The sequence below is a fragment of the Miniopterus schreibersii genome, assembly GCF_964146895.1.
Source record: "Miniopterus schreibersii genome assembly, chromosome: 2".
Classification (NCBI taxonomy): domain Eukaryota; kingdom Metazoa; phylum Chordata; class Mammalia; order Chiroptera; family Miniopteridae; genus Miniopterus; species Miniopterus schreibersii.
In genome coordinates, this window is record NC_138102.1 from 73,917,834 (window position 1) to 73,944,110 (window position 26,277).

The window sequence follows — 26,277 nt, forward strand, 5'->3', positions numbered from 1 at the left end:
ATCAGCCTCTACCACAGATAGCTTGGGTAGCACTGGACTAGAGTCAGAACAATGCAAGGCAAGATTTTTCTCTGACAGCGTAGGTTAGATTATTGGGGAAAAGAGTGGGCGAGCTAATTAAAAGTTGACTGTTAAGAAGCATGTGGTTTGCTGCCCAAGGAGTGGAAATAGGGAAGGAGTGTGAGCAGCCAGGGTAAGCAGGGTTAAAATGGGAATTTAATGGCAGCCCTATTGATTGCAGACTCCTGCAGTCCTCCCGGAACCGTGTACTATATTCAGGTCGAAGTCTAAATTGCTATTAAATAAATGAAGAACAAAATCATGGGGGGGAAATTGAAGGTTTCTTCTTCTTATGCTAACCTTCTGCCATAACCTGGAAGGCTGTAGCTACTTTCAGAATTTTTAAGTTATTTATACAAAAGGGAAATGTTTTAAAGAAATCTAAGAAGGAAAAGGAAAGTCTATTGTTACAAGACACTGCAGGGAAATGTCACTGTGTAATAATAACTCCCATATGGGGTAGGTGACATGTTAAAAACCTTCATTGGCCGCAAGCTTTTCTAAAAGAAAGAGTTTATTGAGCCACATGTTAGCCAGAAAAAGAACTGGGACCCGGGGTGTGTTTAAACCACCAGCAGCAGGGCTAGATGGAGAAGACAAACATGTCTGCTGTCCTGGATTAACAGGACTCTCTCATACCATGAGTTTGGGGAAGAAACACGTAAGTTGTTTGGAGAGAATTTACACTGGTTATAAAAAAAGGGGGTGGGAGATGTTGAAGCAGGCCTAGATCTGGAACAGGTACATAGTCCCCAAGGAAGAAGTGTGCTCTTTGGACTGGTTGTTGGCAACAGTCTGAAAAGTTCATGCTTAAGCAAGATGCGTTGGCACCTGGTCGTTGAGAAAATAGCCACCTGGAAGTTAATTCAACGTTTTAACACACATTCGGGAATGTAAGTAATCTTTTGTTGGTTTTGGCCCACAGCTGTTAACTGATTAACCACTCTTGTCTCTTTAATTTAGGATATCTCAGAATTGTCTCTTGTCACAGGATTTGGGCTTCCTGCCTAACAAAGCACTGTGTTGTTACATAACCGCATCCGCCCCCTGGGCCTTGCTGCCTTGCACAGCAATACCCAGCCTGTGGTGACAGTGCAGAACATCCAAGGCGCACAAATACAAAGTCTCAGGGCAAAAAGACAATTGATTATTATTATTATTATTTTTTAAATGGTCCTTTTAATGGAGCAGATTATCTTCCTGAGGACTGGTAAATTATGACACAGGTCTCCCACTTTGCTGGGGTCCAGGCTCACTACTCCGTGAGGGCAGCCAAATAACCTCTTTTGAGATTTTTAGCCCATGTTAAATGCTATAAATTATGTAAAAATGCATTTCAGTCTATAAAACATAATATAAATATGAGGAAAATATTCTGGTTTTTCCTAACCCCAGAAGCTTCTCTGTATACTCTTTCCACAATGCTCCCCAATGTTCCCCACAGACCCTCAACACGCAGCCACGTGCTAACAAGGTGGTCTCTTCACATTAAGTCATGAAACAGAGAGAAACTGAGGTGGGCTGCTGTCTGTCACGCCTTACCTCCTGGCACCTTTTACATAAACTGGCCTCCTCTTGGGCACTGATAGCTGTGTGACGTCCAGATTATGTTGAAAATCACTTTCAAGAAGCATCGTAGGCCCTGACTGGTGTGGCTCAGTTGGCTGAGCATCGTCTTGTACATGGAAAAGTCGCCGGTTTGATTCCGGGTCAGGGCACATGCCCAGGTTTTGGGTTCAATCCCTGGTCCGGTGCTGGCTGCTCTAGGATGATCTCAGCTACCAGGCCTCATCTCTTCTCCACTTGGTCTCCCGTCTTCCACAGCCGCTAGCCCAGGATTGCTCTCCTGGCCGAGGCAATGCTCCCAGCGGGAAAGATGTGCTCCAGGTCTCTTGAACCCTAAATTTGGAATATCGCACTGACACTTCTGCCTTATTCTCATGCTTAAAGCAAGTCACAGGATAGTGGTGGAGGGGAGGGCAACAGATTTCACCTGTTGGTGGAAAAAGCTACAAAGCCACCTTGCAAAGGGCAGGGATACAGGTAGGCCACGGGAGCCTTTGCTCAGTTAATTCATTTACCACATATCCCAACTCCAAAACATTTCAACCCAGCCACATTGAAGTTTGGAGTCATCTTTGCCATTTAAAAATGACTATTTAAAAAAAAAAAAAATCTGCCCGTGATAGATATAAGTGAGGTTGGTCTAGTTTTTAGCTTCACTTAGAACCAGAATCTCAATGGCAGGGAGGCAGGATCCGAGAACGCCAGGGCAGAGTGAAGTCAGAGCAGAGAAAAAAGGCCGGAGCGTAAAGAAGGGAAACGACACACGGCGACCATATCACGAGAAGCCATCCAGTCTCAAGGCTGGAAGGCCTCACCTGTCATCTCATGCTGTCACACAGCCTCTGGCCTCTGCGAGGGGACGCCTGAAAACATTCCAGTTCTGTCCGTTTTGGCCACGTTACTTACTCCATAAAACCTGTTGACAATCGTCGTGCCGGGGCCTGAGAGCCCTGCCTGCAGGTAGGGTTCTTCTCTGTACATAAATTCCCGTTCCTGCAGCACTCTAAGTCTGGGTCGGCCTAGATCTCAGATTCTCAGAGAGGAGGGGGTGTCAGTATCGTCGCCTAGGATGTCTTTAGCATCATCCAACCCCGAAGGTATTCATTCTGCATCCAGGCCTTGGGCACGTGTTGTCCGGCCTCTTCCCAGTCTGGTGCCTGTTGAAAGCCCTGTGGTCGGGCATCTGCGGCCAGGCCAGGCGCCACGGCTCAGGTGGGTCTTTCATCCACCTTTCCAGCATTTCTTCCAGAAATGGGCGAAGGAAAAGGGCACCAGCTTTCGAGGCTGGAAGCAACTCTGCATGTTCAATGTTCCGTGTTTGGAAACAAAAAGAATGTGGGCACAGAGAGAAAAAGATCCCATGGTACAGGAAGGTGTTAGGCTCCCACCTTAACCACCTGTTAGTCCTGAACAGAAATCTCAGAGTGACTCCAATGAGTTTTAATAGAGAACCAAAGGCCGTAAAGGCTCAGTACACATACATCTATAGAAGATGGGAAGGACCAAGAGATTAAACTAGGGGTGATCAGTGCAATCATCTCATTTTGGATGAGGGCTCTGGGACCTTGGGGGTGTGGGCCAGCACCCTGTGGCTCCACATCCAGGGTTTACTCCATAGACCCCTGTTGCCAGCCGTCCATCAAACCACTACGTGTGTGATGCCAAAGAGATTCTGAGTGAAAGTGGGGTTTGAGGACAGCAACCAGGGAGTAGGTAATGCACATGGGCTAAGTAGATTCTTGAAACATATTCTCAGAGCTACGCATAAGCCAGAGAATGCAAACAGACATTCTGTACTTAATGCCTGACTCGCAGTAGAGACCAGAATTTTAAGAATTTCCAATGGTAAAGGGACTCCTAGCACAGCCTCCATTTACTGAGTCATCCAGCAAAGGATGCATTAGCGTCTGTTTTCCAGATGAAGCTTAGGGAAGTTAAGATGCCACAGTTCCCAAGTTCTCACAGCTGGGGCTTTAATTAGAACCCAGATTTTTCAAATGTCACTCATTCCACATGCTTTCTTCCAGAAATTGAAATAATGACTTTTTTCTTATGTTTGCCAAATTGATGCAAAATGGTAGCATCTTTCATTTGTTTTAGCAGATTTAAAGTGGAACTTCAAAAAGGAAAAAAGAATTAAGAATGAAAACATGTACAGCACAGTTCAGAGGCCGAAACACCTGGTGCACAGTGAGAAAAGGTGTCACAGCGTAGTTCCTGGGTGTGAGTCCCAGACCCAGCTGCACCAGTGTCCAGAAGGGGCAGACCTGGTTTGCAGCAGCAGTCATGACAGAAGACTTCGTTTAGTGGGTAGGAAGCTCAATAAGAGTCACCTGTGTGGTATTGTGACCAAAAAAAGTAAGTTTAGGGTGTATTTCAATACTATTGCATTATAGCACGTGGAAAGTGAGGCCAGGCCACACCTGGAGAACTGCAGTGTTCAGGACACGTTGGCCAAGAGGGATGTAGGTTGAGGGCCCTGAGCACTGAGTGGGAGCATTTGTTGGCTTTTAAGACTCCCACTCTGGAGCTTTATATTTTGTTCTAGCAAGAGGGCAGCAACTACAAACAGGAACCAGCTTTGCTGGCTGTTTACTTATCTAATAAATTCACTTCCTGCCCATGGTCCCTGCTACAATTGTGGTTCCTCAACCCCCAACAAGCAGCAGAATCCCCAAAGGGACTTTTAAAATACTAGACTTTCTGATTCAGTGGGTGTGATGTGGGGCTTGGCATTTAAAAAACTGAATTCATTTGATGAGTAGGTAATACATTCACATGATTCAAAATGACAGAAGACATATAGTGAAATGCCTCCTTTCTGGAGTGTTTTCTTTCCTTCCAGAGATTTTCTTTCCTTATGTATCCAGACATCCTGTGCATAGATTAGCAAAAAGTTTCTTTTTCTTGTTCTCCCCTAAACACTCTATTCTGCACTTTGCTTTTTCACATAAAAATAGATTTTGGTGATTATTTTACAGCAGTACGTAAAGAGCTCTTCATTGTTATGGCTGCGTAATATTTCAATATACAGAATGTTTCAATATACACAAGACCTGTTATGGACCAAATGTTTGTGTCCCCTCAAAATTCATATGTTGAAATCTTAACACCCACTGTGATAGCATGAGAGGTGGGCTTTGGGGAGGTGATTAGGTCATGAGGGTGGACACTCATGAATGGGATTAGAGCCCTTATAGGAGACCCCAGAGAGCTCCCTGGCCCCTTCCACCATATAAGGACACAGTGAGAAGACCGCTGTCTGTGAACTAGCAAGTGGATCGCTCATCAGAATCCAATCATGCTGACACCTTGATCTCAATTTCCAACTTCTAGAACTGCTAGGAACAGAAGTTTGTTGTTTAGCTGTGGCCAGGTAGCCCAGTTGGTTGGAACATCACTGTCCTAATACACCAAGGCTATGGTTTTGATCCCCGGTCAGGGCACGTACGAGAATCAACCAATGAATGCCCCCTTCCTCTCTTTCCCCAGAAGTCAATCAATCAATACAAAAATAAAATAAGTGTTTGTTCTTTAAGCCACCCAGTCTATGATATTTTGTTATATAAGCCCAAATGGGTTAAGACAAACCATACTTTATTCAAACAGCCCTCCAATGATGAACACATATCTCCAATCTTTTGCTTCAAAGAATAGCTTTCTATACAATCAGTTCATTTACAGTGTTTATCTGTATAGGATAAATTCCCAGAAGTGGAAGGACTGGGGCAGTGGTTATGTGCATTTATGACAGTGTTGCCCACTTATATCCCCACCTGTGTTATCTGGGAGAGCTTGTTTCTCTGTAGCATCCACAACAGAGGGATAGCAAAATGTTTTATCTTTGCAATTTGATAAGTCAGAAATGGTACCATAGTGCAATTTTAATTTATATCTCTTATATTCTGAGATGGAGTATCTTTTTATATATTTATAGTTCCTTGTCTGTGAACTGATTATAACCCTTTCCCATTTTTCTATAGGGTTGCCGGTCTTTTTCCTTATTGATTTGCTGTTGGAAAACAATCCTCCAGGAATCCCTCCTGTTCCTGCATGGCCTGGGCCTTCTGAGCAAAGTTTATATTTGAATAGCAAACCTTTTTCGGTTTAGATAAACATTCCTAGAGACAGGTATTCCTTTAAAGGGACTTAGAGATGTACCTCCCCAGAGACATCTCAGGGTAATAAACTAGAGATACCTTCTGCGCCTCCCAGACATTTGCTTACATTCCAGGTGTGTAATGTCCCGGTCCAGATGGAAGGGTGGGCAGATGTGTTCGCAACTTCATAAGTGCAGAGTCTCCCAACTTGGTTTTTTTTTATGTGCTACCCCACTGCATGTACAGGGGACACCTGGCCTTCCCATCACCCCGCCGTGGCTGAGCATGGAAATCTGTGCAAGATGCTGCTGTGGCTGCTGTTGTTGCTGAGTAATGAATTATCTCTCAGAGAATGTATATGAAACTATGGTAGGTTAACTTGTTAGCTTGCAAATAGGGTAAAATCTCAGGTTCTTTACAATTTCTGACTTAACACATAGGAACTCCTCTGTCTGTAATGAGGAATGCGAAGAATTCCATCTGTATTTTTAAAAATCATACCAGGTAATTCTGAAGCATGGCCAGGGATGAGACAAGGGTGGTATGTTCTTCAAGATTCAGCAAAAGGCCACATCTCCCACTATGGAATCACACATTGGATATAACTCTGGAATCTAGAGTAGGATAAGAAAAAGCCTATTGTGCAGTCGCAAATGCAAAGAGCAATATAATTAACTTTAGACACTAGGGGAAGCTAAGTATTTGCAGACATTAATTTCACAATTAAGGTAGAAGAGGAGCATTTTGCATTATTTTGAGATTAGGTACCTTAACCTTTAACTGCATTAGTGACTACCAGGACAAATAGCTTGTGCAAAAAGCACTTCAGGTAGAAGATACTGCTCTTCAGAGTGAAACATTCTTGTCTGATTATGCACTTTTCCAAATTTAGTGACTGCATTCAGAAAGAACAGAAACAACACAGGGAAAATTGTGGCCCAAAGCATCTCAAGAACCAGTGAAAGCTCATTCTTTTTATTTTTTAATTAATTAATTTTTTTTTTTTTAATTTTTGGAGAGAGGAAGGGAGAGAGAAAGAGAAACATTGATGTGAGAGAGAAACATCAATTGGCTGCGTCTTGCACACACCCTGACTGGTTATTGAACCCACAGCCATGGTGTATCAATCAGGACAATGTTCTAACCAACTGAGTACCCAGCCAGGCCTAACCTCATTATTTACTCCATCGGCAAATCCTTACTGAATGCCCCTGGCAAAGAAGGAAGACTGACAAAATTCTTACTTTCAGAAATAACAGTAACACAAAGACAAGGAATTCAGTGATTTCAGGAAAGCAGAGACGGGTGAAGGTAAATGGGATGGTTGGAGGAATCGATAAACTAGACATGGTGCTGTTGTGTAGCGATGAATGAGAGGGCGTTTTAGGAGAGAGAAGAGCTAATGCAACAGGTCAGAGTCTGTGTTTCACTGGCAGTGAGGGTGGATGGGAAGGAGAGGCAGGTAAGCTTGAACAAGTATGCCAGTGGCCTAGGTATGAAGGGCTTTGTAGAGAGTTTCATTATAAATTTATATTGAAGGAAGTGGTCAGTTTCTTCCTAAAAAAAAAAAAAGCTTTGCCTGGCCAGTGCGGCTCAGTGGTTGAGTGTTGACCTATGAACCAGGAGATCACGGTTCGATTCCTGGTCAGGGCACATGCCCCAGCTGTGGGCTCGATCCCCACTGGGGAGTGTGCGGGAGGCAGCCAATCAATGACTCACCATTGATGTTTCGATCTCTCTCTCCCACTCCCTTCTCTCTGAAATCAATAAAAACATATTTTTTTAAAAATAGCTTTCCATTTGCATCCTCCCAAATTCTGTACCTACATACAAAGTAGAAAGATTAAATGCGCAATGCCCAGTGCCACCGCTGGCAATTTGGAAACATCCTCTTGATAAATAGCCCTATTGAAATGGTAATTCCATCAGGTGGGTCATCCCTGAGTTGTGTGCTCAGGGAACTTAGCTATAACTTAGAAAAAAACAAAATCTGTCTGAGCACCCTGGCTGGTGTGGCTCGGAGGTTGGGTGTTATCCGATGCACCAGAAGGTTGCGGGTTAGATTCCCGGTCAGGGCACATGCCTAGAGGCAGCCGATTGATGTTACTCTTTCTCTTTCCCTCTCCCTTCCTCTGTCTCTAAATTCAATAAAAACATATTAAAGCCCTAGCCGGTTTGGCTCAGTGGTTAGAGCGTTGGCCCACGGACTGAAGGGTCTCGGGTTTGATTCCAGTCAAGGGCTCACCTTGGTTGCAGACTTGATCCAGTCCCCAGCCCTAGTTGGGGCACGTGTTGGAGGTAACCAATCGATGTGTCCCTCTCACATCGATGCCTCTCTCTCCCTTCCACTCTGTCTGAAAAGCAATGGAAAAAATACCCTTGGGTGAGGATTAAATATATATATATATATATATATATATATATATATATATATATATATATATATATATATATATAAAACAAAATCTGTCTGATGGCAGTCTGGTAGAGTGTGCTCAACCCCTAGGACTCTCCTATTCCTTTTTAGAGTCTGCAGCTATTCTCGTATTTCTCCCTTGGAGAAGAGCTAAATGTCAAAATCCATATATTCAAAGCTTATATTTGTGCTTTTAGTTTATATGAGTGAATTTGATTATTGGTCAACTGCCTATTACCTGCACAGAGAACTTCACTGCCCAACAAGTTGCCTCGACTTCCCTTGACCACCTTACCTTGCTCCAGCCTGCCAAGTACCAACCTCTAACAGAAAACACACTCCCCTTTCACATGCAGCTCTGCGCGCACTTGAAACTGGCCACATACTTTGTGGGACCCAGTGCAAAATGAAAACAACGAGCCCTTTTATTAGGAACTTCAAGACAGTGAAGCAGAGCATTAATCCAAGCATGCAGCCCTTCTACGTGTGGGGCAGTGGCTCGGCTTGCAAGCCCGTGGGGCCGGCCCTGTGCGAGCCCCAAAGCAGGAGGAAATAAGGGGAGAGGCGAGTTGTGCGGTGCCGGGGAAGATCAGATCTGCAGTCTGGGTGGGGGAGCAGAGAGAGGCTTCAGATACAGGCAACCGGACGGGTTAGAAGAGAATACTCGGCGAAATCATCACAGGAAACTGACAGGGGAAGCTAAGCCATAGCTGGAAGGAGTTTTGCACACCTCTCGCACCCCATAAACTATAGCTTTAGTAACTGCCTCTCCCACGTTGCTCTTGTGATGCTGAAATCTCTGCTGCTCTCACACTCACAGCCAGGCCTCCTCCTCATCTGTGGAGCAGAGCAGAACAGGTTGCACACTACTTAACCGATTTCCAAAAGCTTGGTCACTTTTGCTCTTAGCAGATGCCAGCGGTTGGTATTTACTGTCCTGCTAATATTATGGAGATCACCAAGGGCACCGACACCCAGCCCATGGCATCAGTGAGGATTCCTCTCGTTAATACACGGAGGCGGCTGGGCAGAAGGGAGGGCTGGGAGTAATGAAGGAGACAGAACGCACCACACACCAGGAGCTGAGTTTACTTAGCTTCCAATTCTATACCCGCCATCTGTTAATACTCATTTTTCCACCACAGTGAGGTAGTCAAGAGGTATTTTCTTTTTAGTTTCATGTGCAATAATTTTCGCCCTTTCACTTGCCAGTTTTTCCCCCCAGATTGAATATTAGTTCGGGTATTTGACTTAAATGACAGATTGGCAGTGGAGGGAGACTTCCAAATTCATGTACTCTAGAAGGAAATTGCATGTGTGGGGGTTTAGAACAAGTCACCCCACGATGTGCTTCTGTGGTGTGAGGACTGAGCCAAAGGCAACTTCAGCTGTGGGCTCAAGAGGTACTTCTGCTCCCTAGCTACCATGAGCTTGAATTAGAGGACTTGCCCTAATAAGAAATTATTAGAGATCGTCTCATTTTACCCGTCTGTAGGGCAGGGCGAACTTCTAACTCTAAACATCTGCTCTTATCATCCTACAAGGACCCTTTGAAGCCAAGGCACCTTACCTCACCCCTAGCTCAGGATGTCTTGTAAATTATTTTTCCTTTCTGTCCACAAAATACCAACTTTCTCTTCGATTTGCCAAATTTTTACTAGCTGCGTAGGGAATGGTAGAGTATGCACTGGGTAGAATAATTTTATAACCCTGGCGGGCTATAGATAGGGTCATGTGCCAGCTGCATTTGATAACTAGGATTTATCTGCTGTCTTTACACATGAAGAAAATCACAAAGTACCTGATTAGATTTCTGGTGTCAAACTAAATGTTAGAAACTCTAGTAGCTCTACAGTACTATTAAAAATGCTATATTCTTGCCCTGGCCAGTGTGGCTCAGTTGGTTGAGTGTCATCCTGTGAAACAAAAGGTTGCTGGTTGAATTCCTGGTTGGGGCACAGTTGCTGTTTTGGTCCTTAGTAGGGGTGTGTACAGCAGGCAACTGATGTTTCTCTCTTTCTCTCCCTTCCCCTCCCTCTCTCTCTAAAAAGTCAATAAAAACATATGTTTTAAAAAATGCTGTACTTTTTTGTTATAATGTTTTTTAATCCTCACCTGAGGAAATGTTTTTATTAATTTTAGAGAGAGAGAAAGGGAGAAACAGAAAGCAAAACATTGATCAGTTGCCTCACATGGGGATCAAACCCACAACCTTTTGGTGTTCAGGATGACACTCCAACCAACTAAGTGCCTGGCCAGGGCAAAAAATGCTGTATTCTTAACTAGCTGTTGTGGTCTGTGTGTCTGTCCATTCCCAGTCAGAGGACACCTCGAGTAAGTCAACTGATATTGGAATTCTCATTTCTCCATCTGTAAATTGACTCATACATGCAAAAACCTTCCTATGGCATTCTTGTCTCAGTGTTCTACCTCAAAGCTCAGAAAAAAGCACGAGCATAAACACAGGGAGATGTCAAGTGTATGGGGTGGGGTATAAGTCATTGAGGGAAACATTGAAAAAGTACTGACTTTGTAAAGAATCTTCCCCTAGGCTCACAGATGACATTAGTCTCCCTGAATTGAATGGACAGCCACTGGGGTTCTTATGGCCAGTGTATGAGGAACCTTCAGTGGGGTCAATATAAATTGCCAGCATTATTTTTCATCTGTAAACTCCAAGTTTAAAACCTGTTTATTGAGATGGCTGTCATAGCAGCTAACAGTAATTCAGTGGAAGGTATACAGCACCTTTCTTTAGTGTGTATATTTAACACTGTAGTCAAGGACTTTTCCGCTGGAATAATGGATTATGTTACCAAAAGGACTAAATATCCAAATAAGTAGCCTACATGTTTATGCAGCATCAAAACTGACTTTCAATTCAGTGATTTTCAAGTATGGTCCAAATATAGCCCCAGAGGATCATAAATATACCCCAAGAAATCAAGTTGGGCTCAGTTCTTATGGGCAGTCTCTGCAAATGTGCTAATTGTCACAAAGCTGAAGCTTTTTTTCAGAAATGTTTGTAGCCCAGCAGGGGGCCGTTAGCCATATTTTACCATATAATTAAGGGTTGTGTAGCAGTGACCTACTAAGTGTAAATTACCAATCACTAAGATGTGGTCTTTATTAATTCAAGACCTCCTGGTTGGAGTTCCATTTTACTGAGTGTTCTGCCAGCCAAGGTCATTCAGCTCCATGCTCATACACACAGATGCTCAGGACTTTAGGGTGCTATCGGGGTGTTTTCAAGTTGGTTGAGGTTTCTGCAGCTCTTCTTGAAATTTTACCATTATTGCTATCATTAGCAGTTTCATTTGTAGTTATTGGTTAACCCTGCAGGTCAGATGATGGAATTCACAAACACATTTACTGGTGATTTATTATTTTTAAAATGTTTTTATTGATCAGAGAGAGCAAGGGAGAAGGATATAGACAGAAACATCAATGATGAGAGTCATTGATCAGCTGCCTCCTGCACGTCCCCTACTGGGGATTAAGCCCGCAACCCTGGCTGGGAATCATACCGAGATCTCCCGGATGCTAGGTTGATGCTCAACCGCTGAGCCACGCCAGTCAGGCCATTTACTGGCGATTTAAATAGACCATAAGAAAAAGGTGATTCAGCTTGGCCAGTGTGGCTCAGCAGCTGAGCATCGACCTAGGACCCAGGGGATTGTGGTTTGATTCCCAGTCAGGGCACGTGTCCGGGCTGTGGGGCTTAATCCTCAGTGGGGGACGTGCAGCTGATCAACGACTCTCTCATCAATGTTTTTCTCTCCCTCTCCTCTCTGCAATCAATAAAGATATATATCTATCTATATTTTAAAAAGTACTTGCATTATGACATTTTATGGGCAATATGCTGCCTGTGAATTTGCTATTCTCTTGAGCCTGTTTTAATCAGGCTTTCTTTCCTACTCAGCACTTCTAAAAGTTTACCATCTTGACCAGTTCACAACAGGTAACCTTGTTGACTGCTTCCCTTCCTGAAACACTGTCCACTAGAACTTCCAGAAGGCCACTCCCTTGGTTTTCCTACCTCAGGGACAGTTCCTTAATAATCTTTGCTGGTTTATCACGCTAACCAGCCTTTAAGTTGGAGAGCTGAGAATATCCCCTCTCTAGGTAATCTTACCTAGTGTCCTGGCTTCAAGAGTCATGTATTGACATCTTCCCAGTATCTCAGTGTCTCTAGCTTAGACCTCTCCACTCTCCTCCCATGACAACTATGTCTGCCTACCCAATTCATTTGCATCAAGAATCTGGCATCTGGCCTGGCCAGTGTGGGCAAGTGGTTAGGGCATCGGCTTGTGCACAGAAGGGTCATGGGTTGGATTCCTGGCCAAGGGCACATACCTGGGTTACAGGTTCAATCCCTGGCCTTGGTCAGGGCACGTGTGGGAGGCAACTAATCAAAGTGTCTCACACATCAATGTTTTTCTTTCCCCTTTCCTTCCGCTCTCTAAAAATCAGTGAAAAAAATATCCATGGGTGAGGATTAACAACATAAAAGGATCTGGCATCCCACCCTGGCCAGTGTGGCTCAGTTGGTCCAGCACTGTCCCATGCACCAAAAGGATGCTGGTTCAATTCCTGGTCAGGGCACATGCCCAGATTGTGGGCTCAGTCCCTGGCAGGAGGCAGCAGATGGATGTTCCTCTCTCACATCGATATTTCTCTCTCCCTCTCTCTAAAAATCAATAAAAATGTTTTTTAAAAAAAGAATCAGCACCTCATATTAACTTGTCCAACACCAAACTCCTGACTTCTCATCCTCACTGTCCTCCCCATCTCAACATTAACTCCTTTCTTCCATATGATCAGGACAAAACACTTGGCTTTACTCTTAAATCTATTTTTCCCCCTCCTCATTTAACACATGGGTAAATTCTATTCTTAATTTCCAATGACTTCCACAACCACCACCCTAGAGTAAACTACATCACCTCGCCTAACAATACTGATAGACCCTTGTTCTCTGCTTTTACCCAGCTACCCAGCAGCCATGATATGATCTTTTAGGTCTGCTCAAAGCCCTCTGTGGCTTTCCTGCATGACCTGGTTTTTCCTCATGCATTCACTTCTCTTGCCACCTTGTGTCCAGCATACTGGCCACCTTATCCCCAGAACATGTCAAGCACGCTCCACTTCAGACTGCATTTGCTATTCTTTGCCTGGAATGCTTGCCCTCAAATATATTACAGGCTTTCCTAGACAACACTGTGAAAACAAATCCTTTCTCTGAATAGTGTTCCATATATTTAACAGCCACAGGCGACTAGCAACATGCCTGTTATCACTTAGCATCAATGACAAAATGATGTATGCCTTCTGATTACACAAAGTATACACCAACAGAGTAACTAGAAAGATACAAAATAAGCACTTAGGCAACTGCCTGAACTCACTTCCTACACACAGCCTCTGCATTGCTATTCCTGTTCTTCCAGCTTCAACATGGCTGGCTCACTAGTTTCAGCTTAGATGTTACCTCAAGACCTCTACCACCACCGAGTTACCATCTTTGACCACTGCCTGAAAATTCCCCATTAGTATGTTTCAGAGAGGGTGAGTGGCCTCTCCAATCTAGTGAACGGTACTTTCTACATTTTAATGCCAGAAATCAGAATGCTTAAAATCAGTGTCACCCGTTCCCAGTATTTGGTTTGCTTCCAGTCACCAGTGGGCATTGCCAATCTTATTAACAAGTCTCAAATTCTGAACTGCACATCACTAGGGCACATTCCAGATTGCCAAAACACTGGATTTTCCCTGGGTTCAGATGTCCTAGGACCAGGTTTTAAAAAAAATCACTGGCTTACCTTTAGTTTTAACCCTAAGGCATAGGGGAATAATTTCCCAACTTCTCTTGTAAACTCACACATTACATTCTTTTTCAGTCAAAGACTTTCCAACTGTTTACAAGGTAATTTCTGAACTGTAAAAACTTCATTTCACTGTATTCCCCCAATCTTGGTGGTGGCCATAATCAGAAAGGGTGAGGACACTTTTCTTGCACCTGCAATGAAACCTTAGCAGACAGTAACTGTTCCAGATCAGACGCCTTTTCATTCTATACCCACAACCTTCCTCAGATAGTGACACAAGTTCCTTTTTCCTCTGCCCACCAGCCAACCCACATTCCATCTATAACCTCACCTTTAAAAGCAGGGGCCAGCAAACCTTTCCTGCAAAGGTCCACATTTATTTTAGGATTTACAGGCCCTAAAAGTCTTATCACTCATCTCTGCTCTCGCAGTGCCACAGCCCATCAATCCATAAACAAGTAATCATGGCCGTCCTCCGATAAAGCTGGACACCAAATTAGATTTCAAAACCTGTAAGCTATTGATTTTTCCCATTTAAAAACATAACCACCTTAAAGTCATACAAAACAGGTGGCAGGATAAGCCAGCTTGCCAACTCCAGTCCATGAAGTTTGACAAAAGCTTATCACAATTCCAGGAGACCTAGATTTCTACAGAACTTGGTCCTAACTTGACATGATAAATAAGCTCAGACAATACTTTGCTTCCAGCTGTATTAGTCTTTTTATTCTTTTGGTAATCTCTTCCAGTTAACTACTTCTGTTTGTAGGTGATGAAATGTCTAAGGAATCCACTTCAGATGTTGGCTCAGCTGTGAGCATGGTCTTTCCCTTTACTTCAACTCAGAATTAAGACTTTAGATCCTTGTTTTTTATATTCCAGTCTCAGAAGTATTTTCCACTGCAGAAGTTATCTGAAGACAGTCTATATGCTTTACGGTAGCGGTCTACAACCAGGCGCTAGCTTCTCCAGGAACGCTATACAGGATGGGTTTTAAAATGTATTAAACTAAGAGGCATTCTCTCAAACGAGTTTAAATGCATTTTATTTTTAGACAACCTACATGACATGTTTTTTCTTAAAAACAATGCCTCCGCTCCAAATAAATCAAGGTCAAAATAAACGAAGAGCTCGAGATAACATCAGTCCCATTTGTCCTCGTCCCGGTGTGTGGATGAAAAGCAGCAGCCAGTCATGGTGACAGGTGATAGATCCAAATTGCCAAATTTGTTACTGTAAAGAAAGGAAGACTGTATTAGTACCTTTTCCCAGTATGAAAGCGCATAACATTTCTAAGTTGCAGATGTAATCCCCTATTCAATCTGGGCCGCCACAAAGACAGACAGAAAGCGCAGGGATTTTTTTCTTTCGCATCCCAGTGCAAACCAAAAGAACAACAGGTTGTTCAAGGTCTATCAGTGGATGCAGAACCATTCTTACCAGATCAGAGGCAGCACATCTTCCAGAAAAGCCTCATTCTGAAGAAAGTCCCACTCACACACTTTGGTTTACTTACAAAACCCTAGGATATTCTGAGTAATTCCTTTTGGCAAATCATTTGTACTGCTCTAAGACAGTCTTTTTGCCTCTAATCTTGTTCAGTGTAGCCTTAAGTTTACCTTGTTCCTAATTTACATGAAAGCCTCTGAAGGCGAGGATAATAATGAATGCCTTCACTTCTTTACTGCTTCCAGTAGTTCCTTGCATAGAAGACATTCATTTAATTTTACTAAAGCAATCTGCGTATCAGTATTTACTAAAAGCTGGTAACATCAACACTTTCAATGATCAACTGCCAATTATCAGCAAACTCAAGTGAGAAGGGTTGATATAGTAAGTTTTCTGTAGACTACAAAGATTCTACACCATAAAATTCTTTTACATAAAACCCTCTTTAGACCCCTGAAGAAAAACAAGACCCGTTCCCACATTTTAAAAGGACTGCAGCAGAATCCATTCTATCTAAGTGGCATGACATAAAAATCACACTTGAAATGTCTCCATTTTTACATTACAGATTTTGACCCACTTCTGTGTACTTACACATTTTTCCATTTCTAAACCATCCTTAAAGAAAATCATATATGGGGTCACACCATCCTCACGGTAGTCCAGCAGAGCGACCATGCCATCTGGATTCATGTTTTCACCAATAAAGAACTTAGGAAGCAAATAACATCTAGAATTAGACCATTATATACAGATGCGCCATATCAAAATAAACTGAAATAAAACAATAAAAAATGACCCAGAACACCATGATTTGATCAAGAGAATTTCAGCAGTCAAGGCTCTGATGCCTCGGAGGAAAATGCTCACTAATCAAACATCTATCTGATCATCTCACTAAAGCACTAATAATGACCAAAATAACAGAGAAATACAGGAATACTTCAGGGATTGTGAGGAGCTTTTCTTTCATTAAGTCTTAGAAGTAAGGGAAGTCACTTAAGTTCTCCAACAGGAAAAGATCAAGTCTACTGGAAAAAGCTCCTGTGGCAATGAGACACACTGAATTATAAAGAAATTGGAAGACCACCCAGGAGGTTGACAAGCAATTCATGAGAGGAAGAACTAGTAAATGTCACCTGGGTGGGGATGAGATTCTGAAATCAGAAGACAAGATGTGGGAACTCACTTGGGAGCAGGGAAAGCTACTGTCTACAGCCTGTACTACTGGAATTGAATCCATGAAGTATTACAAACTGCTCAAAAGCCCAGAAAAAATATCCACAATTTAATTACAAAGACTTGCATCAATTAACTAATTTTATGCCCTCACAGTTAAAACTATGCAATCCTTTAATCCAAATATTTAAGGTATATATTTACCTGGTAATTTTTGAAATTAGCAAGGATGTGCTTGATTTGTTCTGCAGCCCCTGTCATAAAAGGCTTTACTCTTTCTGGTCTCTGTTCTTCAAGTTTCCCTTTGATTCTAAAACAATATTTTATTAATAGGTTAAAGTACTGACTTCTAAGCAAAATAACTTTGTATTAAGTAAATACCCAAAGTAAAAACAAAAACCCACTGAAAACAGCAAGTAGCTGTCACTGAGCAAAGTAACTAGTTCACTGGATGTGTCAAAACCCCAGTTAACTTATTTCCAAAGTATGATTCTAAAAAGCTAAAACCAGACCACTTGCTCCTCCAGTATGCTCACATTAGTTTACTTGTTGAAAAGTTGACACCCATGTGAGTTTATCAGTTAAAAAATAACACCTCCCCACCCTGCCTGGTGTGGCTCAATGGTTAGAGCCCTCCACCTGCACACCTAAGGGTTAAGAGTCAAGGGCAGTAAATCCCAGCCCCTAGGGGTAAATGCAGAGGCAACCAATCATGTCTCCCCCCTCTCTAAAAATTAATAGAAGAAATATCCCCAGGTGAGGATTAACCAAAATGAACAAAAAACAAAAATAAAACAGTAAGGCCTCCCCACAAGTATGCCTGCTGCTCAAGAATCTCAAAGTTAGCCAATCCCTAAATCCTATAGGATTCCAGATATTAGCTGGGTGTGCCAAGATCACTTACGATTTCATGTAATCTTTGATGTACTTCTTGTAGGCTTCCTTTGTGAAGCTGGTTTCCTGCAAATGATGGTTCATGACAATATCAACACCAGTGACTACTGTGCTTTCGGTACCTTCGCCCTCGGGGCCTTCAGCGGAGGCATTTCCACCAATAAGCGAGTCATCAATGTTACCCTCTGTCCTACTGACCATCTGCATTAAGAAACAGAAGTTTAGTTGCAAGACATTCTGACAGCATTAACGCATCCAAAAAAATTTTCACCAGCAGTTCATGTATCCATCACCTTCCCACCAGCTGTTTTTGGTTCTTGTTGAAAACATTTATGACCCCTCCAGCCCAAGAACTTTTTGTTGACCGGAACGAAAACGAGTTATTACTACCAAGTGGAAGTTTTCTGTAGGCTGTTGGGTTGATGATCAAGTACGTACAGGGCAAACACTAAAGGGCTTGGCGATGCCACACCGCAAACGCACCCAGCCTGGGACAGACCGTGGGGAGGATGGGCGCCCAGGCGGCGGACCTATTTCCAGGCTCAGCTCCGCCTCCACTTTTCTAGAAAAACCCGAGCCCGGAAAGCGTCTCCTCCGCCAGGAGGCAAAGGAGAGAATTGCACAATCTCGGGCGGGGGAGCGGCGGAAACCCGAGCTTGCCCAGCCTTGCCTCCCCGCTGCCGAGGCCCGAGGACTCACCTTCCCCTCTACCTCCAGGCACAGCCCGTCTGCGATCTCCCGGATCTTGTAGATATCGGAGAACATCTCATCATCTGCTCGGAGACACAGACCTGCCGTCACCAGAGGCCCAGAGGCCCGGCGCCGGCGCCATTTCCCGCGCTGTCCGGACGCACGCGGTCCCCACCCCTCCCCGGGCGCTCGAGACCTGGGCGCGTGCCCCAGGCACCGACCCCTCCTAGCTCCCAGAAAGGCCGCGAGCACCCGCCAGGCTCCAGACAGCTGCGGCGTCCGTCTTCCCCGCCCCCACCAGCACCCCCACCCCTTGCGCGCGCGACAGCAGGGGTAGAGCAGTCAAGACTCACGGCTGATGAGGTCCCGGTAGATGATCATGATGACGGCTGGAGGGAGACGACGGCGGCGGCGCTGCCTTAGCAGGAGACCGGAGCTCGGAGCGAGCGCGGTGCAGCCGGAGCGGCGCTCGGGGGGAGGGGGGAGCGGGCGGAAAAGGCCGACTCAGCCGCTCCCCAACCTCATATAGAGGGCAAGTCCCCCTACGTCATCGTCCGCTGCGCCTCCGGAAGCGCCGGAAGCGGTGACGTGGCACGCAGAGCCGCGTCGGGGCGGGGCCACAGCAAGGGCCCGAGCGGGGAGGCGGGAGGCTAGCATCCGGGGACTTGGCTTGGGGACGCATTGCCGCGCCTCTCGGGGCTGGCGGGGTAGGAAGTGGGGAAGGGAGGGGCGCGGAGCGCTTCCGGGAGGGAGGAGGAAGGGGGCCCGGGGCCGCCCCTGAGTGGGGCTTACTTGAAGGGTCTTCAAGCTTCCGCCCCACGCGGCGCCCAACGCAAGTTCCTGCCCCTTTTTGAGAGCAAATAGTGTCAGGTTTCCAGAGCACTTTGTAATGCTGCGTAGTAGGGGCTACATTTGTGGAGGCTCGCGCCCTTGAGGCCTTGGGGGACCAGGAGGCTGTCCGCGAGGAAGATGGCCGAGGGTGAGGCTTTGGACCAGCCTCTGAGATCTCCGAGGGCCTCGGGGAACTTTTCACATTTGCCCCAAGGGCTGCCCCTGCTGGAATTTTCCGACGCCTCTGTGGGGCGGAGCCGAGTCCCGCCGCCCGGGGAATTCTCGGGGGCGGGGCCCAAGGTCTTCGGGGCGGGAGGGCGGCGGTGTCGGGCGTATTCGCAGCTCTCCCGTCTCAGTTTGAAAGCTTGCGGGTTCCTCAGGTAAACAGCTGAAGAGCTTTATCTGTTTTGCACTTGGTCATGACTTATGCCCTTTGTCAGAAGAAAGGGTACGTTGACACCTGAAGATGAAGTTTAAATTACATCCCAGGCGCTAGAGGGTTAAACACAAAAATAGGGAGCTTCCTACCTGCCCAGGTATTTGGACTTTAGGTCCAATTACTGGGGACTAAAAGAAAAACAGACAACCTGAATTCCCCTATTTAGAGGGCTTAAGCCTATATGAAACCTGAGAACTCGTTCCATCCGTATGTTTTTGTGCTCTTCTCTCCAGTTTCTGTTCAGTTGAAAACATTGCTGCTCCCTGGCCGGTTAGGCTGCGTGGTTAGAGTGTCTGCCTGTGGACTGAAGGGTCCCTGGTGCGATCCCGTCCAAGGGCAGGTGCCTGTGCTGGAGAAAACCAATGCATGTGTCTCTCACATCGATGTTTCTCTCTTTTCCCGGTCCACTCTGTCTGAAAAGCAATGGGGGGGAAAATGTCTTTGAATGAGGAAAAAAAGATACTGCTTCAAGCTTTATAAAAACAGCCACATTGAAAAGTGCTGAAGTTAGAGTCAGCACATAGGTCCTGATTGTGAACAAGTTAAACTATCAGAAAATTTCATTCTAGTATATCAAAGAATCAGGCAACTATAACACATTAAGAATTTTTCCTAAATCCAATAATAAAGCATTTTACAAAGAGAGAGCATCCCTTGTGAAAGAGCAGGTCACAGGACAGTGAAATTGTTACAGAAAAGGAGACCTGGCAGGAAAAATTTCAGAACAGGTGAATTTTAGAGGATGTTTATTAAAGCTGGAGACAATGAAACAAGGAAGGGAGGACTGGGGAAATAAGCTTAGGCTGGGCTGCTTCGGCTCACTAAAGTCAGAGAATAGGGGACAGTGGGGAAGGTTCACACGGTTTGCCCTGGATGAATTGCCACTGCCCATTGCTGCCCTGGTTGCAAGCCTAGCGGAGTCCCTTAGAGTTTGGGAAATGCATGGCGGTAGGGAAAGGCACAGGTGTGCTCCAGGAGAGGAGTGAGCACATTTTGAGGGGTTTTAAAGTCTGGGTGTTTAGGGGAGGTTTTAGGGGAGAACCTTAATAGAATATTCATCAGCTTTATGCTGATATACCTAAATGAGGTTAATTCATCTGTCCTTGGGTGTGGTTGACAAATGGCACTAATGGGATTTCTGCTGTCTGTCTTCCTGAGTAGGGTGATTCAAGCTATTCACCCTCTGGTTGGGGAGGAGAAGTGTAAACCATTTACTCTTAAGTGTCCCTGGTTTAGGGAAGATAGAATTTACTAGATGGCCGCAAACTGCTGTTTAACTGTCTCCATTTCCCTATTCCGCTTGGCCTGACTTACTAGCCTGTCTCAAAATGAGATGATGGAGGAGTCAAAATGGAACCATCACATCTATCTTTTTTTTAAATTTTTTCATCACACCTATCTTGCAGGCAGTCACAACAGGGGAAGGACCAATGGGGTGCGTTCTAGCTGTGTGTTTCCCTTCTGAGGAGCTATTCTAGAATCCCCAATGAACAAATTACAAAAGGATGCATTTAGTTGCAAGGACGGTAACAAACTGTAGTCTTCTAGCTCATTGACACTGGCTCATTGCCATACCAAATAAAATCAGGACTTTGTTGTTAAAGAAAAATGTAAGCAGCTAGACGTCCCTGCTGTGGTTCTCAGTGTAGAGGTGTTCACTTTGTTCACTGGGGGTCAGGTTGAAAGTTATTAGACTGATTTGCAAACCAGAATACCAGTAATGTAGCATAAGAAATTCTTAACTGGTTAGATGTAGTGTAGAAAGTAGTCAGCCAAGTTACAGAAAATGTGGTTAGATTATTAAGGAATTAGGCAAGGGAGTTGGAATGCTGTATATAATTGTGACAGGTGATTAGGAATGAACCAGCTAAGCTGGACTATTCTTGGTGTGTGATCTGAACCCTTCATTTTGAGACAGTTAATGAATTCTCATTTCTCTTTTTTCCTAGACCCTTCGTACTCTAATAACAAATCATTGCTCTAGTCAAATTACAAGGCAAGATTCTTTCCTTTACAGCAGAGCTGTCTCAAAGAACTTCCTGTAACAAAGGATATGTTCTATATCTGCTTTGTCCAACACAGTAGCCACTAGCTGCTTGTGACTATTGAGGACTTGAACTGTAGCTAAATGTGACTATGAAACGAAATGTTTACTTCTATTTAATTTTAATTAAATTTTTAAATCCTCACATGAGGATATGTTTTTATTGATTTGAGAGAGAGAGAAACAGCAATCAGTTGCCTCCTATACACACTCTGGGGATCGAACCCGCAACTTAGTTATGTCCCTTGACCGAAAATCAAACCTGCAACCTTTTGGTGTTAGGATGATGATCCAACCAAGTGAGCCACCCAGCCAGGGCTTAATTAATTTAAATTTTAATTCCCATGGCTAGTAACTTTATTGGACAGCAGAGCTTTATAATTTAAGCTCTATGAGGTGGGGGCTTTGTTTTGTTAATTGCTGTACCTCAGCACTCGAACAGGGCCTGACTCAGTTGTTGAATGAATGGATGAAATTGTTAGATAGGACAAGGGTCTTATGGTCTGGGCCTTCTTACAAAATGCTATTCTTGCTAAATGTTAAAATGTGGAACAGTATTTTGCAGAAGCAGCTGTAAACAATATGAGCTTGAAAAGAACCCAACCAGATAAGTGTAGCCAACTTCGAAGAAATCAGTGTGTAATTAATCAAATAGTGTATATAGGAAAGGGCTAGGCCTTCCTTCCGGGAGACAGAGTTTTGGATGTGACTTGCTGCAAGTAAATAAAACCTCCTAATAACTATCATATCTGGTTCTTGAATACCCCAAGCCAGGAACCCCTTGCGTCCCATAACAGATGTGTAAGCACTTTGTCATTCATCACATAAATGAATGAATGAATAGTAGAGTTATTTTCCTATATTTTTAACTCACCATTCCAGATTACTAACTTGTTGGTAGGCTTACTCTTCTTTTCTACATGACCTCTCCTTTCCTGGCACATCCTGTCTGTCTGCCCACCACTCCCCATAACAGTCATGGAATTCAGCTTATAATAGGAACCCAATTCAATTTTAGAATATCAAAAAAAATTTAGGATTTCGAAAGAAAAGTCCTGAAGATAATCAAATTTCATTATGACAACAAAGCAAGGTACACAGTAGTATAAATAGTGTCAGTATCCCTTTTAGGAAAAGAATATACATCTGTTTGCATATGTATACAGTTTTTTTCAGAAGTTTCATAATATATTATTCATAGTAGAAATTGTGATTGGAGTTAATGTAAAGAAAGGATTTAGAAAAAACTTTATTTTAAAAAAAAATTTTATTGATTGATTTTCAAGAGAGAAACATCAATTTGTTGTTCCACTTATTTATGCATTCATTGGTTGACTCTTATATGTGCCCTGGCCAGGGATCAAATCGCAACCTTGGTGTACTGGGACTATGCTCTTAACTACCTCAGCTACATGGCCAGTTATTTTTCAAGGCTGCTTTAGCAGGGGGTCTCTGGAATGTTAACTGGAAAAGGAAGTACTTTTGTTATTGTTGTTAATCCTCACTGGAGGATATTTTTTTCCATTGATTTTTCAGAGAGAGTGGAAGGGAGATGGGGGGAGAGAGAAACATTGATATGAGGGAAACACATCAATTGGTTGCCTCCTGCACTGGCCCTGATCCGGCCGGGGATTGAACCTGTAACCTAGTTAGGTGCCCGTGACCGGGAATCGAACCAGAGACCCGCTGGTGCACAGGCCAGCGCTCTAACCACTGAGCCACATCAGCCAGGCAAGGAAGTAATTTTTTTTAGCTCTCATAGGGCACACTAGTGCATAATGTATAATGGCTTTTATTATTTATTTATTTATTTATTTTAAAAAATATATCTTTATTGATTTCAGAGAGAGGAAAGGAGAGGGAGAGAGAGAGATAGAAACATCAATGATGAGAGTCATTGATCGAGCCCGCAACCTGGGCATGTGCCCTGACCGGGAATCGAACCCTGATCGCCTGGATCCTAGGTCGACGCTCAATCGCTGAGCCACGCTCGGCCGGGCTATAATGGCTTTTAGAACAAAGTTTTAATTCTATTTGAAATATCATATGTGTAGGAATTTGTTCAAAAGTCCAAGAATTAAAGTTATAGAAATGTATACAAGAATATATATGATGTAAAAATAATATATAGTATATATTTAAAATTTATAATCTGAAATCTATAATATATAAATATATAATGTAAAAAGGTAAATATAATTACAAAAATAAATATGTCATGTATATCCTTATATATCATATGTACAATATAAGTATACAAGGCATCCCCAAAAATGTATATACACTTTGAATAATTATTCATTCCAATGGATTAAATCTGAAAAGAAAGAAACATCAGTTGAGCTAGCAGCTGTTAAAGTGTATATACATTTTTTTGGAACACCCAAAATTTATATGAACATGCATATAAAATTTTTTATTGGCCCCTTTTTGTCCTACCTTTTAGTATAGATGTAGAGTTTTACACCATTCTCAAAAACTGTCGCAGTATGATGAGAATTCATTTTGAAACAAATAGCTTTATGTTGTTAAGAAAATATACTTCCAAGTGGTCTCACTCCTGATAATTCTGTGAAGGTGTCTAAGGAAAAACACATTGTGTTTTCCTTTACCTTCACGCATAATACTTCTGACACCAGATGTGTGGCTTTTTCCCCCATACCAACCAATTCTACAGCGCCAGCTGGATGTCCTATGATTCAATTCAATTCTGACGCTAGCTACCCAGATCCCACAGGTTAAATCCCACAAGTTCCTGGTAAAGGAAACCAGAACGAGAAAAGAACAGTTTTCTGGAGCACTGTCTGTAGACTGACAGAAGTGTGATCGTCCTGACCCCTCTTAAGGGAATTGCTCAACAGTCAAGTTTTGGAGAGTGAGCCAACTGTCGGAGGGCTGAATGATGGGAAAGAAATTGCTGAAAACACCTCACTTTAATTCTTTTCTCTCTCTCTGAAAAAGAAGCTATCAACTCTATACACACTAAAGGTTAATTTCACTGAGATTGTCACCTTCTATATAGATCCTTTATGGCCACTGTTAAATATTGCAACCACTGGTCTCCTCTTGGAAATTCCCATTTTTTTCTCCCTAATTTTACTGTGTAGCACTTATCATCAACCAACGTAGTATTTCTTTACTTACTATTTTATCTTCTGTCTCCCTTCAAGACAATGTAAGCACCATGGAGGTAGAGATTCTTATTTTTTGCTCACAGGTGTATCCCCAGTGCCTGGAACAGTGACTAATAGACAGTCAAAAATTGTTCAATGAATGAACTGCAGACCAAGACTCATAATAGTAACCAATACAGGTTTAGCATCATATTCCAGCACAGCTAGCCTATGAGGTAGTCATCCTTGTGTGATCCGATTTTTGAATTCCTTTATGACCAGCAATTTAGATTTTTGGCCATACTATTGACTGAAAAATAAAGATGGAAGCCCAGAAGCTAGTGACTAGAAGAGGCTGTCTGTATAAGTTAACATAGAAAAGAGCTCTTCCCATGGAGCAGGAAAAGGTCTCTAAGACATGTTTTTAAGTGAAAAAAGCAAGTTATAGAACAGCATAACACATACATCATACCATTCATTTAGCACAGACACACATGATAAAACCAGTATACTACTATGGACATGTGTATATATTTGTAAAAGCACAGACAGTCTAGAAGGATGTGCATCAAACTGACAACAGTGGCTAACTCTGGGAGGCAGCTGAGATCTCTTTCTAAATTGTGTGGCTGGGAGGTAATGGGTTTTCTGATCACTTAGTAAGCACAGGATGTGTGTGTGTGTGTGTGTGCGTGCGTGTGCACACGCGCTACTATGCATTTTTAAAAAATTTAAAAAACTATTTTGCTAAAAATGACAGCAAGTTCTTATTAGGGGGTATCGAAGGAGGGATAAGCGGATGCCCGCCGACGTGCAGGAGGAAGATAGCTTATCTTTTACTTGCCACTCTTAAGTGAAGAGCACGCTGGTATGGCAATTAGAGATAATATAATTTGGAGAGTATATTTCTTTTTCTTATACTTTGCCTTGCTTGAAAACTATTGGTAGCAGCTTATGGAGTTCTGTGTAGCACATAACACCTTCAAAAATTAATGAGGCAACTGGTGCAACCTGAAAATGGGAGTAAGACAGTAAGATGAAGCCAGTAGTAAGGAAGGTATCAAACGGTGTCATAAAGTCCTGCACAGTCCATAGAGGTGGGCTCCAGACTTGGTCAGAAGCTTTTAGCAACTGAAAAAAAAAGGTCGGGGGCTAGGAGGAAATAAAAGAAAAACCATTTTTTCTAGGAATTTTTTTAGTATCCGATAATTAGACACATAACGCATTTCTTCCAGTGGCCCTCATCAGTAAGTGCTCCTACAATAAATTTAATAATGGGTTTCATATGACTTATTTCTAATAGCCTCCTTCAGCCCTGGCCAGTGAGGCTCAGTTGGTTGTGTTGTTCCATGTACTAAAAGGTTGCTGGTTCAATTCCCGGTCAGGGCACATGCCTGGCCTCGAGCCCGAGTAGGGGACATGCAGGAGGCGACTGCTTGATGTTTCTCACTCACATCGATCTCTCTCTCCCCCCTTCTTCTCTCTCTAAAAAAGAAAATCAATAAAAACATTAAAAAAATATATCCTCCTTCAATGTAGGCCTAATCTCAGTTAATAAGATCAGAAAGTTTAAGGGGAAATTCATTTAAGTATTCCTTTTCATTTTTGTAGATAAATAAAAATTAGTGTGATTTATGCTTTGTAGGAATATTGGAGCCTATAGCT

General features: G+C 43.3%; 1 protein-coding gene across 1 annotated transcript; it reads right to left on the reverse strand.

Moving 5' to 3' along the window:
• Nucleotides 1–15,001: 15,001 nt before the first annotated feature.
• On the reverse strand, nucleotides 15,002–18,821 carry TPT1 (tumor protein, translationally-controlled 1). The gene is made up of 6 exons (XM_081127369.1): nucleotides 18,539–18,821; nucleotides 18,195–18,268; nucleotides 17,506–17,696; nucleotides 16,806–16,911; nucleotides 16,017–16,133; nucleotides 15,002–15,206 (listed from the first exon to the last, which is right to left on the reverse strand). Exons 1-6 carry the CDS (start codon nucleotides 18,564–18,566, stop codon nucleotides 15,204–15,206), a joined length of 519 nt encoding a protein of 172 aa, XP_080983495.1. The 5' UTR covers nucleotides 18,567–18,821; the 3' UTR covers nucleotides 15,002–15,203.
• Between the last annotated feature and the right edge of the window lie 7,456 nt (nucleotides 18,822–26,277).